At 40.9% G+C, this 17,693-nt stretch overlaps 1 protein-coding gene across 1 annotated transcript in view; it reads right to left on the bottom strand.

Annotated features, from left to right (window-relative positions):
* The window catches only part of LOC101672065 (cytochrome P450 4X1), a 47,540-nt gene extending 34,544 nt beyond the window's left edge, over positions 1–12,996 (bottom strand). The window contains exons 1-4 of the mRNA XM_004740369.3: positions 12,659–12,996; positions 4,392–4,533; positions 2,989–3,033; positions 1,510–1,637 (exon numbers count right to left, since the gene is read on the bottom strand). Of these exons, the coding sequence (XP_004740426.2) occupies positions 1,510–1,637; positions 2,989–3,033; positions 4,392–4,533; positions 12,659–12,979 (636 nt within the window). The 5' untranslated portion in view covers positions 12,980–12,996. The remainder of the gene's footprint in view (positions 1–1,509; positions 1,638–2,988; positions 3,034–4,391; positions 4,534–12,658) is intronic.
* Between the last annotated feature and the right edge of the window lie 4,697 nt (positions 12,997–17,693).

Raw genomic sequence — 17,693 nt, 5'->3', positions numbered from 1 at the left:
TGAAGTCTAAAGAAAAAGGCAGAGATTTTTTTTTAAAAGCTTTTACCCAAATGTCAATTGTTTATTCAATTGCTTTCATCTTGAGTTATGTAAATTTTACTGAGTAAATAAAGTAAATTTAGAAGAAATGGGAGCAAAGAGTGGGGGGCTCAAGGCTGGAGGCACTTGAGCACAGTTCAGCAGAGGATAGGAGCCAAGAATGGGGTCTCAGGCATAGGTGGGACAGAGAAATGAGGAAGGGTTTTATTGAAACAGAGATAAACCTAGTACCGCCACTGGCTAATTTGCAGTTGTGCACAATGCTGCGCAGCACAGGAATGGAAGGAGCATGGCCTCCGCCCTATGCCCCCTCGCCTGCACCTCTGGTTCTCTGCCAAGAGCTGAGACATGGGTTGTTTTTTTTTTACTCCAACCAGGGCCACTTAGGTTGAATCCGTTTCTGTGACAACCCAACCAATCTGGTACTGGGTAACAGTGGTTCTCTCTTGGGAAAAGGGATGGGTTTACAAATAAAGATGGAGGGAAACTCTAGCTTTGTTTGTGGGGTTTGAAGTGTTTCTAATAAAACTTTCATTAATGGATTACTTGTCTGATTTTTTAAAAAGTACAAATTTAAAAATCTAAAATATACCAGGTACAAGTGGAGTTTTGGAATGAGCTCATGTATCAATCAGAGACCACCCACAGGAATATTGCCCTGCCAACATTCTCCTGCTGCTTTGAAAAGGCTCAAGTCAGGGGCGCCTGGGTGTCTTAGTGGTTAAAGCCTCTGCCTTCAGCTCAGGTCATGATCCCAGGGTCCTGGGATCGAGCCTCACATTGGGCTCTCTGCTCAGCAGGGAGCCTGCCTCCTCCTTTCTCTGTCTGCCTGCCTCTCTGCCTACTTGTGATCTGTCTCTGTCAAATAAATAAAAATCTTTAAAAAAAAAAAAAGAAAGAAAAAAGAAAAGGCTTAAGTCAGCTCCTAATGATCCACCACTATCCACAAGAAGAAACTCACAACTGCAACTTTCATGTAGACACTTATACTTTGCTAGGGTCTTTGTGTCCATCAGGCAAGTTCATTCTAACTTCCATGCTTTGTTCATGCTAACTCACTCTGCCCAGAATTCCCTTACCCATATTATCTACATAATCAAGTCCAGCTATACATTTCCTGGCAAATCTGAGTCTCCTCTGAATCTGAAGTCACTATAGCTGGCCCTGGTTCCCTTGCCTGTCATTTATAGCACTCACCATCTGAATCTCACTACTTGGTACTTGGTTTACTGCCACAGGGTCTCAAAATACATCTAAGTCAGATGGCCAGATCTTTATCATATTTAATCACCCAAAGAACCAAAGCAGAAGTTTACATAGACACCTCTTGCTCAGCTGGTAATTAAACATTGGGTAATTTCTAGGAACCACCCTCAACTTTCACTTTCACTACCCAGTACACATGTTAAACCCATTCCTTGTTGGAAGCATTCTGCACCACACCAGAGCACTTTTTGTCCCTTCACTTACCAGCATTGTTTTCACAGAATGGGCCATTTCCTCAACATATAATTTCAAGATATTAACACTGAACCCAGGAGTTAGTAGTCGACGGTGCTGGAACCACTGGGGTCCATCTAGACTCAGCAGTCCTTTTCCTTGAGAAATAAAAGGAACAAAACCTCATGCCATTTTATTAGATGAAATGAAGAAGGAGAGGTGAGGAACACAACATCATGGGGTGATTGTGGCACACAGGTAGTCATAACAGAGTGGAAATCAGAGCAGTGCTCATATAGTGAGTTTTGATACATACATCTGGGATGGATGTATTTAACATTGTGAGGAAGACTCCAAGTTTTGTAGCCTGATGAGTGTGCCAATCCTGAAATTACCAGCTACTACCTGTATAGTAACTGAGTAAGTCACTTAATCTTCCTGAGCCTTTGTTTTCTCAATGATAAGTATGATAACAAGCATCTACTTCATTGTGTTGCTGTGCAGATTAATTGAAGGTGTATATATGAGGCATCTAAACCATCCTCTAGCTTGTGGTAGAAACACAACAATATTCATCTCCTCTTGACTCCAAATCAATCCATAAACTATGCTTTAAACGCAAAATTTGCAAGGAACTAGACCTGAATATCCACTCTGTCCCAAGATGTCTCCTCCTGAGTCCTAGCCTGTGCTTTACACCTATAAATGATATGAAATGGAAACACTCATGAAGACCAATGTTTTACAATCTTCTGTTGCAAGAAAGATCATTAACGATTTGGCTTTGAAATGACCTTGAAGTTTATTGTTATGTAATTTCCATCATTCACTGAGAGCTTACAACATGTCAGGCTTGGGGTGCATGGTCCAGCGCTGGTCCAATGCCAGCCTTTACACTAAGTGTAGAAAATATGTGCTTCACTTAATCTTCACAATGGCCCAGAGATGTAACACTCATTAGATGTTTTCCTCAAAATCACATTCAACTAGTCAGTGGGAAGCAGTACTCAAATCCAAATACTTCTGAACCCCAAACCTACAATTTTTTTTCATTTATTTCCTTCTTTGTCTAACATAAATACTAATTACATGACTAAAAGTCTTAATTTATCTGCTCATTAAATACTGTCAAACTATACTTCAGAGCAAAAGTGCACTGGGGAAGTTTTGGTTCTTTTGGGAGAACCAAGAAACAAGAGAGAAGAAAGGATAAAATAAAGAATTAAGACATGAGGCTGCAGTTTTAAAGACAGAGATGGGACCAATTCACATACATGTGCCTTGAGATGAGACTTTGGAGAGAAAAATGGACAAAGAGTGTTCCTAGTAAGTTGTGTTGTGTTGGCTGAGCACTCCCTCTTGATCTTCCCCTTAGAAAACTTGTAGTAAAGAACTACCATCCTCTTAAATGCTTTTGAGCATTCTGATTTGTTTCTTTGGAATGCTCTACAATAGTAAGGGGACGTCAGATGAGAGAGTGAGTCACTCTGCTTTCTTGCACATACTTACCAAGATACGGAATCAAGAACTTGTGTGGGTACTTGGACTTGGGATCTGCAGAGTCAAGTAGAGGAAACAAATGACAACATTAGAGGGGAATTACCTTGGTGAAGGTTCTCTTCATTTGCCTGCACTAAGCATAATTAGCAAAAGGGAGCCCAGGGCTCACCCCTTATAGCCCTGGCAGGCATAGGAAGACCACAAGTCTTGGTTGAGGAACCAGAGAACAACAAAGCCCAGGAGGCAGACAGGAACACAAACCCAGATTCTTCCTTTATTTACACTTTCTCCAACAGAAACAGAGATTGCCTTGAGGGTTACCAAATTTCCAGAACAGGATTTGGGACATTATATTATATCCTTCTTAGAAAATAGATTAGGGATTAGAGCAGGGGCTGGCAGACCACAGAGGAAGGGGGACGAATGCCTCTTGGGGTTCACATGAATTCTAACATGGAGGTATTTTACAGCTCTTGTCCTTTAAGAGGTGGGCAAGAAACAAATCAGGGCTGAGGGCACGGGACACATAGAGTTTCAGGGAAAGGCTGTTTTCCTTTATTAGGTTTTACTAGAAGTAATGGAAACAGTGGACAGGGAAGAAAGATTAGAATATACGCTCTTAGTTAAAACTAAGTTAGTTAAAGCTGATGGAGCAAATACCAAATATTTTAATTTTGTGCTATGAGATGATCCACCACGGAGGCTTTGAAAAAGGCTTGGATAGGGATGTTAGGTGACTTGTGCCCCAAAAGGAAACAAACATATGCAAACAAAAAACCAAAATTGGAACCACCATCAAGAGGTTATACTGGTAAATTAATGACCTAGCATTCAGGTTAACATCCTGAAACGCCAGAGGCTGAGCTACTTCTGAATTCCCCTGAAAACTTACGCTCAAGCAGGGTTTGGGGGTGAGGATTATTACTGATACTGAAGTCACAAATCCAAGAGGCAAAGGAAGCCCTTGGTGATCTGGTGGTGCCAGCCTGGCTTTAAGATACATCCTCAAGGGCCCATGGGAGTCTGAGGTGGATAAGGGACTGGGTGGCATGTTATAGTCCCTTTCAGGATTGGTCAGAAACCTCTCCCACTTTCTCCAGGTCTCTCTTTCTTTTTTTTTAATTCCAGGATGGTGAACACAGTGAAACTAATTTGTATTAGTTTCAGATGTAGAATGTAGTGATTCGACAATTCCATACATCATCCTATGCTCATCACAACTAGTGCACTCACTCCTTAATCCCCATCACCTATTTTACCCATCCCCCGCTCTGGTAGCCATCATTGTGTCCCTAGGCCCCTTAAAGGCTGAGTTCTAATCTTTGCCTCAGGAATTCATTAGAATCCTGTCTGTGAGTTTTATATATCACTCCTAGGAGGATTAGGTTCCTGAGATTCATCCCTTTTCTTACCTGTTCTGCCCAAAAAAATCCTTGCGTAGTCTGGGTCATAGATGTAGAAAAATGCTTGAAAAGGCCCAACCCAGCAAGGAAAGGCACAAGGGTATTTTTCGACAAGCTCCTCAAATTTCTCCATTTTACCATCCTGAAATAACTGTAGTGAAAAAAAAAGAGTGAAGGAAGTTAGAGGAACCAGTCTGGATTCCTCTCCTCTTACAGAGGCAAGCTGAAGGTAGGGCCTCAATAAGTTCACACAAACATGCTTTCCTTGGCATGTCCAAGCTTGGAGTATAATTTTAAAAAAGATTTAAAATTATAAATCTTAGGTGACTCAGTGGGTTAAAGCCTCTGCCTTCGGCTCAGGTCATGATCTCAGGGTCCTGGGATCGAGTCCCACATTGGGCTCTCTGCTCAGCAGGGAACCTGCTTTCCCCTCTCACTCTCTGCCTGCCTCTCTGCCTACTTGTGATCTCTGTTTTTTTTTTTTTTTAAAGATTTTATTTATTTATTTGAGAGAAAGAGAGAGAATTGAGGGGAGGCAGAGGGAGAGGGAGAAGGAGAGAATCTCAAGTAGACTCCCTGCTCAGCATGGAGTCATTCTCACATCCTTGAGATCATGATCTGAGCTGAAACCAAGAGTCAGACACTTAACTGAGTATGCCACCCAAGCACCTAATGAAGTTCTGTGTATTTATCTTCTCAATGTAAATGTATGTTGCATCCCCAGAATAAGTCCCTGTCAAATGACATCTATGGTAAGCTGTTTTCCCGAATGAGAAGGTGAAGAGACCTGAATCTGCCTCACCTGCCAAGGTCATGCATTCTGATTTGGAGTGGAGTCTGGAAGCTGAGATATTTTTCCTATGTAGGAAGCTAGTTGATAGTTGACTGAATATAACCCATGATCCAGCTCACTATTTCCTCTCCCTTTTCCTTTTTCTAATTATTGAGGAGTGATTCTTTCTTGTGACTTCATAGTAAAAGCTTCTCCCTAAAAACCTGCCCACTCCATCTACAAAGAAAATCCCATTCTTTTCCCTCACAACAGCAGATGGCTCATTTATACAGGTGTGTGAATCTTGAAGCAAGTTTAAATAAAATTCTCAGCTTCCAACATTTATAAACCAGAGTACAAATACCACCATCAAAGATGAACTTTTTGCCTGAGCAAGCAAGTTACTACTGACTCATTTAAACAGTTCCTCTAAATCATTGACAAGAAGATAAATTTATATCCACTTCTTGTATAACCAGAGTGTGTGTGGGGCACCTGTATGTGTGTGTCTGGTGTACCCAGTGACACCTGATTGTGGGGGTCATGACTTGCAAAGAATCCCTAAGGCTGGCAAGTTCTTCCTTGTGTGACCAACCATACAGAGTTTGCCATGTGATTTGTCTTACTCTCAGAAAAAAGTGGAAAATTTTGGCTCCCAATTTCCTCTGTTACCAGTTAGCACCTTTATCCCATGAAGTATTCTCTGGAAAGTTTAGGGCCCCGAGGAGGTTGAGATTCTTGAAACCTAGCTCCTGAAATGGTACAGACTCATTTTTGCTAACTACAGTCAAGCCAGTGACAAGCACCCACTGACAATGCAAATGAAGTCTCCCAACAAAACAAATGTTCCTTCATTAATTCATTTGTAAACCATAGACAAGTGAGTATTTATTAAGGGCTTACTATATATGCCAGGCAGTAGAGATGTAGGGCAAGATAAGACAGGCAAGGTCTTTGCCCTCATGGAAATTACAGTTTAATATGAGGATTATTTCTTTAGGTTAGAAATTGTTACGGACACCCTCAGCCACAAGCATTTGTTTATACTTTTATTAACTTCTGACTGGGCAAAAAAGGAGGGAAAGCCATTGTGACTCCTATAATATATGGATTTATATTTCTTCATCCACAATATTATCTTAATACATTTGAAAATATGTCTTACATATATTTAGGAAACACTGCTTAGAGATATTCAGAAAATGCTTAGTCCCCAGACAAATAGTAATAGCTAACACTTACAAAGCACTACTATGAGCTAGGTACTGTCACGATCAGGCTTTCCATGATTTATATTATTTAATCTTTATACCAGGAACCCTATGAAGCTGATATGATTAGAACCTACATTTTACATCTGAGCAAACTGGACCTTAGGGAGGTTAAGGAAAACAGTTCCAGCTGTTCCTTGTGACTATCTAAGTGGCAAATTGTCAAAAGAAACATAATGGGTAAAAAAAATAAAATAATGTAAACAGGTAGAGTTAGTTGGTATTATTAGTCAGCTTGATATATTAGCCATCTTTCATCTATAAAACTCTGGTAGAGGCCCTTCTCTAAAACACACACAAGAAATTTACTGACAGTCAAGAGGTTATGGACTTTAAAACATTATGAATGCAGCAAATAATCTGAATAAAAATAAAACCATTTTGTCTATAACAGTATCAGAAAGAATAAAAATTCAGAAACAAATTAAAAAAGATAAATGTAAAATTTATACTCTGAAAACTATAAAACATTGTTGAAAGAAATTTGAAAATACTCAAGTAAATGTAAAGATGTCCCATGTTCACAGATCAGAAGACTTAATATTGTTAACATGACTATATTTTCCAGACTGATCTATAGATTCAATGTAATCCCTGTCAGAATCACACCTGGCTTTTTTGTAGACATTGGCAAGCTGATTCTAAAACTTATATGGAAACTAGAGGTATCCAGAATAACATAAATAATCTTGAAAAAGAACAAAATATGGGCACCTGGGTGGCTCAGCTGGTTAAGGTTTAAGTGTTTGCCTTCGGCTTAGGTCATGATCCCAGGGTCCTGGGATAGAGTCCCGCCTCAGACTCCCTGCTTAGAGAAGAGTCTGCTTCTTCCTCTCCTTCTGCCCCTTCCCTCCTGTTCATGCTCTTTCTCTCACACACAGAAATAAAATCTTTAAAAGAAAGAACAAAATAGGAAGACTTATGATTCCCAATTTCAAAATTTACTACAAAGCAAAAATAATTAAGACAGTGTGGTATTGGCATAAGGACAGACATATAGATCAATAGAATAGAATTAAGAATCTAGAAACAAACTTCATGTTTACAGTCAACTGATTGCAGTGTCTTTTGTTCCAATGAGCTGGTTCTTGGTGGGCTCTTGGATGGAGGCTCCTCATTAGAAAGACCAAGCAATAATTAGAAACTTGGAATCTTCAGTCCCAGTTCCCATTCTACAGAGAGCGAGAGGGACCAGAAATGGAATTAATGTTCAATCATACCTACATGATGAAGCCTCTGTAAGAATTACAAAAGTATAGGGTTTGGAGACCTTCTAGTTTAGTGAACATGTGGAGGTACTGGTAGAGTGATGCATCTGGAGAGGGCACGGAAGCTCTGTGCCCCTTCTCACGTACCTTACCCAATGCATCACTTCGAACTGCATGTTCATCTGTATCTTTTATCATATCCATTTATAATAAACTGGTAAACAGTAAATTAATTTTTTCCTGAGTTTTGTGAGCTGTTCCAGCATAGTAACCAGATCCAAAGAAGAGGTCACAGGAATCTCCAACTTACAGGTGATTGGTCAGAAGCACAGTAACCATCTGGACTTGCCATTGGCATCTGAAATGGGGTGGGGGGTAGTCTTGTGGGCCTGAGTTCTTAATCTGTGAGATCTGATGCTTTCTCTGGGTAGACAGTGTCAGAATTGCATTGTTTCACAGGATTGCTTGATTGCAGCCTGGAGGTGGGGGCACTCACCCAACACCTGGTGTCAGAAGTGTTGTGAATATGGTCCTAGTGTGAGAGTAAAGGGGAAACACAGGAAAAGAACTGGGTTTTTCCAACTCAGGTTCCAAACAGTTCAATGAGGGGAAAATAGTCTTTTCTACTAATGGTGCTGGGATAAATGGATAGCCACAAAAAATAGTAAAGTTAGACCCTTACCTTACACAACATGCAAAAATTAATTTAATGGATCAAAGATCTAAATGAAGGAGCTAGAACTATAAAACTCCAAGAAGAAAACATAAAGAATTAACCTTAGATTTGGCAGTCAGCAGCATTTTTACACTAAAATGTAGAAAATCTACATTTTCTACACAAAAACCAGTTGATGTTCTAACAAACTATCTGAAAAGAAAATAATGAAAACAAGCCCATCTGCAATAGCATCAAAAAGAATAAACTATTTAGGAGGTGAAACCAAGTATTGGAAAACCAAATACTCCCAACCAACAAGGTGAAAGACTTATATAGTGAGAACTAAGTATTTCTGAAGAAATTTAAAAAGACATAAACAAATGGAAATACATTCCATGATTATGGATTGGAAGATTTATTATTAAGATGTCAGTACTACCCAAAGTGATCTACAATTCAATATAATCCCTATGAAAATTCTAATCTAATGGGAAATAGAAAAATCCATCCTAAAATTTATATGGAACATCAAGGGAGCTTGAATAGCCAAAACATCTTTAATAAGAAGAACAAAACTGAAGGACTCATGTTTCCTGATTTCAATACTTACTACAGAGCTACAGTAATCAAAACAGTGTGGTTCTGGCACAGAGAGACATACAGGCTAATGGAATAAAATAGAAAGTCTAGAAATAAACCCCCAAATATATGGTCAAATGATGTTTGACAAAGGTGGCAGGACAGGGAAAGGGACAGTCTTTTCAACAAAAGTTGCTGGGAAAACTGGATATCCACATGGTAACGAATAAAGTTGGGCCCTTCCTTACTTAACACCATATACAAAAATTAATGGAAAATGGTTCAAAGACCTAAATGTAAGACCTTAAACTGTAAAATTCTTAGAAGAAAACACAGAGCAAATTCTTAAAAACTTTGGATCTGGCAGTGATTTCTGGAATATGAAACCAAATGCACAGGAAAAAATATACAAATTAGACTTTATGAAAATTAAAACATTTTGTGTATGAAAAGACAGTAAAATGGAGTAAGAAGTAAAAAACATGGAATGGGAGAAATATTTGCAAATATCTGATAAGTGGTTAATATCCAAAATACATAGAGATCTCCTAAAACTCAACAACAGAAAACAACTTGATTCAAATATGGGTAAGGAACTTAACTAGACATTTCTCCAAAGAAGACATACAAATGGCACTGAGCACATGAAAAGATGCTTAACATCACTAATCACTAGGAGAATGCAAATCAAAAGTATAAGATACTACCTCTGATTCATTGGGACAACTGTCAGAAAAAACAAAACACAAACAAACAAACAAACAAACACCCCCCCCCCCAAGAAAACAGCATGTGTTGGTAAGAATGTGGAGAAATTGGAACCCCTGTGCTCTTCTGGTGGAAGTGTAAAATGGTACTTCCACTGTGGAAAACAGTGTGGCGGTTCCTCAGAAAATTAAAAATAGGATTACCATATGATCCAGCAATCCCATTTCCAGGTACTTATCCAAAAGAATTGTAAATAGGGTGTCAAAGAGATTTTTGTACACCCTTCTTCACAACAGCTAAAATGTAGAAACAACCAATCACATCCCCTGATGGATGAATAAACAAAATAAGGTATATAGGCACAGTGAAATATTATTCAGATTTAAAAAAAAAAAGACAATTCTGACATATGCTACAATATGGATGAATCCTGAGGACATTATGCTAAGTGAAATAAGCTAGTTACAAAAAGATAAATACTACACGATTCCACTTATATGAAATAGTAGTAGTCAAAATTGTAGACTAGTCAAAATTGTAGAGACAGAAAATAGAATGGTGCTTGCCAGGGGCTGGGGAAAGATAGAAATGGGGAACTATTGTTTAATGGGCACAGAATTTCAGTTTTACAAGATGAAAAGAGTTATGGAGTTGGATGGTGTTAACGACTGCACAACATTATGAATGTATTTAATATCACTGAACTGTGCCCTTTTAGAAATGGTTAAGATGGTAAATTTTTTAAAAGGTTTTATTTATTTATTTGACAGACAGAGATCACAAGTAGGCAGAGAGAGAGAGATGAGGAAGCAGTCTCCCCGCCGAGCAGAGAGCCCGATGAGGGGCTTGATCCCAGGACCCTGAGACTATGACCTGAGCCGAAGGCAGAGGCTTAACATACTGAGCCACCCAGGTGCCCCAAGATGGTAAATTTTATGTTATGGACATTGTACTACAGTAAATGTGTTCTGAAAAAAATTGGAAAGGTATCAGAATTTTCAACATCATCCTGAAAGGTAGAAGACAATGGAATGATGCCTTCAAAATTCTGAGAGAAAATTATATCCAAAGTATAATCTATACCCAGCCAAACTATCAATTAAGTTATGAATTTTAACAGACATTTTCAGCCATTCGAGAGCTCAAAAAATTCACCTGACATTCCTTCACTCAATCTCAAGAAGCTACCCATAAAAATGATGAAATAAATCAGGAAAAAGAAAAGACGCAGTATCCAGGAAACAGAATATAGGACACAGGGTAGTACATTATCTGGGTACCGAGCCTAGAGAACATTGATTTCGATCGGGGAGGTGAGGTTGTTGGGAGAAATGCCTCCAGAAAAGCACATAGGCTGACAGACTTTTCAATATGTTTCAATATTTGGAAATATTGTTGAGATGTATTTGACAGATCTATTAAAAATATTTGGGGAAAAATAGTGATAGATTTTGAAAAACAGCATATGAGAAAAGGAGGAAGGTAATAACACCAGGAGAGAAATAAAGTTCTATGAGAAAAGAAACAAAATCAACCATTAGATCAGTGGTAAGTAAACATTTACATAATCAAAATAATCTAAATATTAATTATTCTATTTAACAAAAAACACAATGTAACTATATTGGGACAGTAAAAGATGAGGTATAAGTGATTACTCCCATCATGAGAGAGTTAATGAAAGGATATCTAAAATCATTAAATTAAGAAACCCAACATAGTAATATTATTTTGCCAGTAAGGATTGAAATAAACAGGCAGAGCAGTTGAGAGTGGTTGCTTTTGGGCAGAACGACTGGGAGTGGGGGAGCCAAAGGATCATATACTAGCTCTGCTGGGGACCCCCCTCCCCACACCAGCCATCTTTTAAAATTCTGCCCAGATTTCCATAGACTTTCCTTCCTTCCCTAGGTAGAGAAGCCTATTTCCTTCCAAGATCCCCTGTCCCTAGGCTTCTATCAAAGCACTCATTACCCTGTATTTGCATTTTCTCTTTGTGGTTTAAGTATGCATCTGACTTGGTCTTCTTCTTCTTCTTCTTCTTTTTTTTTAAATTTAAACTTTATTTCATTTTTTCAGTGTTCCACGATTCATTGTTTATGCATCACACCCAGTGCTCCATGCAATATGTGCCCTCCTTAATACCCACCACCAGGCTCATCCAATCCCCCAGCCCCCTTCCCCTCCAAACCCCTCAATTTGTTTCTCAGAGTTCACAGTCTCTCATGGTTCGTCTCCCCCTCCAATTTTCCCCCGGCTGACTTGGGCTTCTGAGGGCTGGTACCGTTCTGCTTGTAATCCCAGCACCCATCACACAATTCCACTCAAACCTGGCTGAATGAATAAAACAAGGAATCTGGGGTGAGACTGGATTTGGACAACAGAGGACCACAAAGTAAAGGTCTCCCTCTTACACATTTCAATTTGCCATCACTTTCTGAGTGATTGGTGGGGGCTGCTCTTTACTTCCCCAAATCTTGGGAAAAGTTCATTTTCTCTGGTTGTAATGCACTAAGGGTGGCAACTAATTGTGTTCTATTTTGCCTATTTTCTGCAGTTAATAAGCAATATTTAGAGTAACATAACTATTTTTAAGCGATTCGTGTGGAAGGCTTTTAAAAGAAATTTTTTATAAACATATAAGGTATTATTAGCCCCAGAGGTACAGGTCTGTGAATCGCCAGGTTTATACACTTCACAGCACTCACCATAGCACAAACCCTCCCCCAACGTGTGGAATTTTTAAGATGCAGTGCATAAATGCAAGAGATAGGTGAAGCAACAGAGACTGCCCTATATTACAGGAGGATCTTTTTCTGTAGGCAGTCTCTACATACGTCCTCCCAGCAGCGCCCTACCCCCGCCCCCCGCAAGCTTCCAATCCAGGGGCTCCAGGCTTGTTTCTCTTTACCTGCAACCTGGTGAGGGAGCAAGCCCAGAGTAGTGAAAAGATGCCGAGAGCCACAGGCTGAGCCAGAGAGGGCAGGATGCAGCAATGAAAGGGAAGGGAGGAAGCAGCCCATCCCTCCGCCCGCCTGGTATCCTCGGAAGCATCCTTCTCCGTCCCTCCCTTCCATTACCTTCTGGTGCCCGTAGAACCAGTGGATGGGAGGCGCGGGGAAGCGGCACAGGTCTCGCAGCAGCCGCAGCCTCCGCAAGTAGAGCTTGATGGCCTGCAGCAGGCCCAGCGCCAGGCAGAACACGAAGGCCAGGTACAAGGGCCGCGCCCAGCGCGTCTCGAGCCAGGAGGACTCCATCGCTGTGCGCTGCGCGGTCGCAGGCGGCCTCCGGGGCTCCGGAGGGGATGGGCTTTCCCCGCCCAGCGCCTGAAGAGGATTGCCCAGCCCACCGCGACTCTGTGCCCTCCAGCAAGTTCCGCTCTTTCCCCGGGAGGAGGACATCTGGGAGGGAAAGCGCCAGCTTGGCCAGAGGAGGCAGTCTCGAGTTCTCCGATTTCTAACCCTTTATCAATTGAGGCGAATCTTCATTCAGGGCAACTTTTTTGTTTTGTTTTTAATTTTATTTTTTCAGTGTTCCAAGATTCATTGTTTATGCACCACACCGGGCAACTTATTTTTTTTTAATTTTTAAAATTTATTTTCAACGTAACAGTATCCATTGTTTTTGCACCACACCCAGTGCTCCATGCAATCCGTGCCCTCTCCAATACCCACCACCTGGTTCCCCCAACCTCCCACCCCCGCCCCTTCAAAACCCTCAGATTGTTTTTCAGAGTCCACAGGGCAACTTCTTAATGCCCTTCTGGAGTGTCACACTTCAGCTGTGACAGTTTTCAATTATGGGAGGTCAGAATTTAGGTTTCAAAATAATACCAAGGTTGAGGCCACAGATAAATGTTAATATGCTAATATGTTAATAAAAACAAAACAAAAACCCAAACACAAAAACCTTTCCCTCTCTGAAACTCTGTCAGAACCCACAGGGATCTGGGAGTTGGGAATGGACATGTGTAATCATTACACTTACATAGTGTGACTTGTCTAGTGGTGTGTCGGTAAATGTTTTACAGTTGATCTTCACTCGGATTTTTAGCATTTGCCAATGTCCACCATGTGTTATTTCAAGCTACAGAAGATGCTACAGATACGATCAGGGCCCACTATATAATTTGTGGATCCCAGGGCAAAATGAAAATGTGAGGCCCCTTGCTAAAAATTCATTAACAATTTCAAGATGATGACAGAGAAGCATTAAACCAAGCATGTGAGTATGCTTCTGAGTATGGGGCCTTGTTTCATGCCTATGAAGCCAGATCTATCCAAGAGACATTCATAACTTTGAGAGCATAGATAATAGGAAAATGTAGCAAAATAATTAGAAACTAATGCAGTTTTGGTACTTATTACTTACTAGGTGGTGAACTAGGATCCAGCAGACCTGACTTCCCAAGCTGCTGTCCCCCTTGCCCAAAATTCAATTATTCATTCATTTATTTATGCTAAGAAAGGCACGTTAGGTGTTGGATTTACCGTTTTGAACAATAAACTCAATCTCTGCTACAACTCCCTATTCTCCTCCCTGTCCCTGCTCCCACTCCTTAAGCCCCACCCCAGTCTCCATTCCAGGTTTTGTTTGGTGGGTTAATAGTTTAGACAAACTCTAATTGTGATAACTTCATCTAGACTAAGTACCAGGTCCTGGTATGTTCCATTATGTCCCACACCTTACCTGTTACAGTTCTTCTATGTCCACCTACCTCCATCCTTCAACTATTGTTATTGGACTGTGTCTCAGAATCTTCTTGTTTATGCAGTCTCCTCTGAGTAACTCAGATTCTTTCTTGGCACCCTCTCCCTTCTCCAAATCATAGCAAGTGTATGGTGGCCTTCATATGACCACATCATGGTGATCAAGCTGAGGACCTCAGATCCATGCTCTGCTTTCAGGATCCAGGTGGGTCTTGGCTTTGTGACGTCTAGTCTTTCTCTCATCCTGGGGTCCTCTGGGCTGACTGACAAGTAGTAGAGTGGGACTGGTGAACTTCTGGTTAGTTCTTCCAGCAGGGTCAGGGCCTGGGGACTCCTTAGCTGTCCCAGTCTTACTCAGGCTCTTGCTGGAGATGTTAATATCTCCTGAGACGTTCTGGTCCATCTTTGGCATTCTCTGCCCTTCCTTAGAAAAGAAAAAACATCAGCACTTTTTGCACTATACCCAGGAGCCTAAGAAAGGCTTGAGGATGCTAGCTCAATTCTTCTCCCTGCTTCACTGCCATTTTCACTCTGGTTCCTCTCCAAAAGGAAGCAAGGCAAAATCTATCCAAATCTTCATTTCCAGAAATTCAGCCTAGAGGGGAAAAATTAGATGCTTTCCTAACCTCTGGCTTTACCTCTTCTGCTAATTCTTACCCTAGTCCACCAGGCTGGAAGGTGGAGGTGGGGATTCACAATTTCCATTCATGTAGTAGAAACTTTCCTTATGTGTCCTCTCACCCTTGATTGAGACCGAAAATCTACAGCCTACTCCAATAGGACATGATAATGGGACATACAGGAAGCTAGAAAAATATTTATTCTGGCCAAAGACTGGCTTTCAAAACTTATTTCAACTCAAAAATCCCATTTTGTAGACCAACAGCAGAGCATCTATCCCTTCCTTCTCTTGGCATATCTGTGCAAATGTTCACTGAATTGAATTTGCTTTGCTGTAGGATGGGGATAGGGACACTGAAAAAGCCCCATCAATGTGGTCAGACAAGGTAAGGATTTCAGGTCTGGCTGAATTGAATTTGCTTGCTTGGATGGGGATAGGGACACTGAAAAAACCCCATCAATGTGGTCAGACCAGGTAAGGATTTCAGACTTTACAAAATGTGATAGTAATCCACTGAAGGGATTTAAGATGGAAAGTGACATGGTTAGGTAGTATATCACAGCTATTTGGGAGATAATAGTGGGCAAATATTTACTGTGTGCTTATGCCAAGTACTATTTTAAAGTATTTAAAGAACTATTTTAAAGGGATTTACATGTATTAACTCATTTAATCCTCATAATAAAAACTTGAGGTGGATATTACCATTATCCCCATTGTATATATATGGAAACTGACACACAGAGAGATTATGAAGTTTGCCCAGGACATCAGAGGGTGAGAAGAGGGACCAGGATTTGAATCCAGTCAGTCTCAAGAATCTAGATCCTAAGATCTTAACATTTATAGGAGCAAATGATATGTCTATGGGGTGGTGAAAAACTGGCACTAGAAGACCAGTTCTGAAGCTGTTATAATATCCAGATAAGATGTGATGGTGGCCTGGTGAGGGGGAGTGCCATGGGACAAAGAGGCAGAATAAGTGGGAGAAATACTGGAGAGTGTTTTTGTTGGAGTTGGTAACTGACTGGATGTGGCCCCTGTAGGGAAGAAGTCTAGGCTGATCTCTGTGTTTCTCTTCACTGAGGTAGAAAGAGCAAAAACAATCACTCTTTCCACTTGCTCCATCCCCTGTCCCATCCCTTGTGTCTTCTGCTTTTCTTGAACCTGCCCTCAAGACTTACCTCCTCTATAAATGCTTCTCTAACCACCCAACCCATGGGAATCCATCCTATGAACAATGGAAACACTCATTTTCATACCTCTCATTTGATACTCATTTATTTATGTTTTTGTTTATGACTCATTCCATAGTCAGTGCAACCCTATGAAACCTAGTTATGTATCTCTTTTCATTTTCAACTTATGTTCCTAATTAGGTCTGAAAAGTCCATGGTAGTGCAAACACTTTTTTTTTTCCCACATCTCTCAGATTTCCTTGGAGCCCAGCTCTGGGCTAAACACATAGATATTTTAGAAACAGTTACTCAATTTATGAACTAGGGAGACATATTGGGGACTTTAAGGAAAGAGCAGGATGAGGAATATAAGATGTAGTTATCTGATCCACAAAACAAGAGGACAGTGAAGGAATGGAGACATCCCAGATCAGGGGACTCATCTACTAAGAGAATAAGCATAAGACAGGGGGTAGGAAGGGAGGTGAGCAGAGGAAGAATAAAGTAAAATGACAGCTATTTTCACAGTGGGGGAACATGGGGACTGTTCCTAAGGGAGATGGTGCTAAGAGAGCTGAAGGATGGAAGGTGCTGAGAGAAGGGCAATGAGAGGCAAAAACAGGGCCGAGGGGTGAGCTGGGTGCTGAATAGAAGGAATGACCTGGATAGGATGGGGCACAGAAACTTCATAGATGTCCAGTCCCAAACAGTTTTATGAAAATATCAAGACTGAGCAATGATCCCTTCAATCTGCTCTTAATTGGCAGCACATTAGTTGCAGTTTTGAAGGGGTCCAACTAGGAACACCAACATGTTAGAGGCATAGGAGGCAGGATAGAGGGAGGGAGTGGGCAGATTACATCTCTGATGCCAGATAACCTCAATTTTCTCAGAGGATTCTGAGGCACCTTCTGCCCTGACAGGAAAAAGAGGACTGAGTGCCTAGAGGGGTGGGGATTCAGAGCAGCTGATGGGGTGATGCTGAGGGCATTGGCAAGCAGTTGTTAAGAGACTGAGGAACCAGTGGAATTTACATAGTAATTCCATGCAGAGGGCCCAGGCCACATGGCTCCATCATGTATTTTCTCCCACAATAGTCTGAAGTAAGAGAATTGAAATGTTCAGAAAGGAGACATAGAGCCAATCCTTGCCCTCATTGCTGTGTCCTGTATACCAGCCAGTGCTGGACAATGGCAGGATGAAAAGAAGAATCGAGGCTAGGCTTCCCCTTGGGACAGCTCACTGTCTGGGGGAGGGGACAGATAGATAAGGTATAATGGATAGCTGCTATGACTGGAAAGACCCCAATGGATTATTTAGACCTCATCTGGTCTTACAAATAAAGAAAATAAATAAAAAGAATTTTATTTTATTTTTTTTAAGATTTTATTTATTTATTTGACAGAGAGAGATCACAAGTAGGCAGAGAAGCAGGTAGAGAGAGAGAGGAGGAAGCAGGCTCCCTGCTGAGCAGAGATCCTGATGTGGGGCTCCATCCCAGGACCCTGAGATCATGACCTGAGCTGAAGACAGAGGCTTAACCCACTGAGCCACCCAGGTGCCCCAATAAAAAGAATTTTAAAAGACAGCTTGCCCTGAGCCCCTT

The sequence above is a fragment of the Mustela putorius genome, unplaced genomic scaffold, assembly GCF_011764305.1.
Source record: "Mustela putorius furo isolate JIRA1106 unplaced genomic scaffold, ASM1176430v1.1 tig00003853_pilon_pilon_pilon, whole genome shotgun sequence".
NCBI classification, from domain to species: Eukaryota; Metazoa; Chordata; class Mammalia; order Carnivora; family Mustelidae; genus Mustela; species Mustela putorius.
Note: the sequence above shows the minus strand (reverse complement) of the source record. Positions and strands in the feature narration are given on the sequence as shown.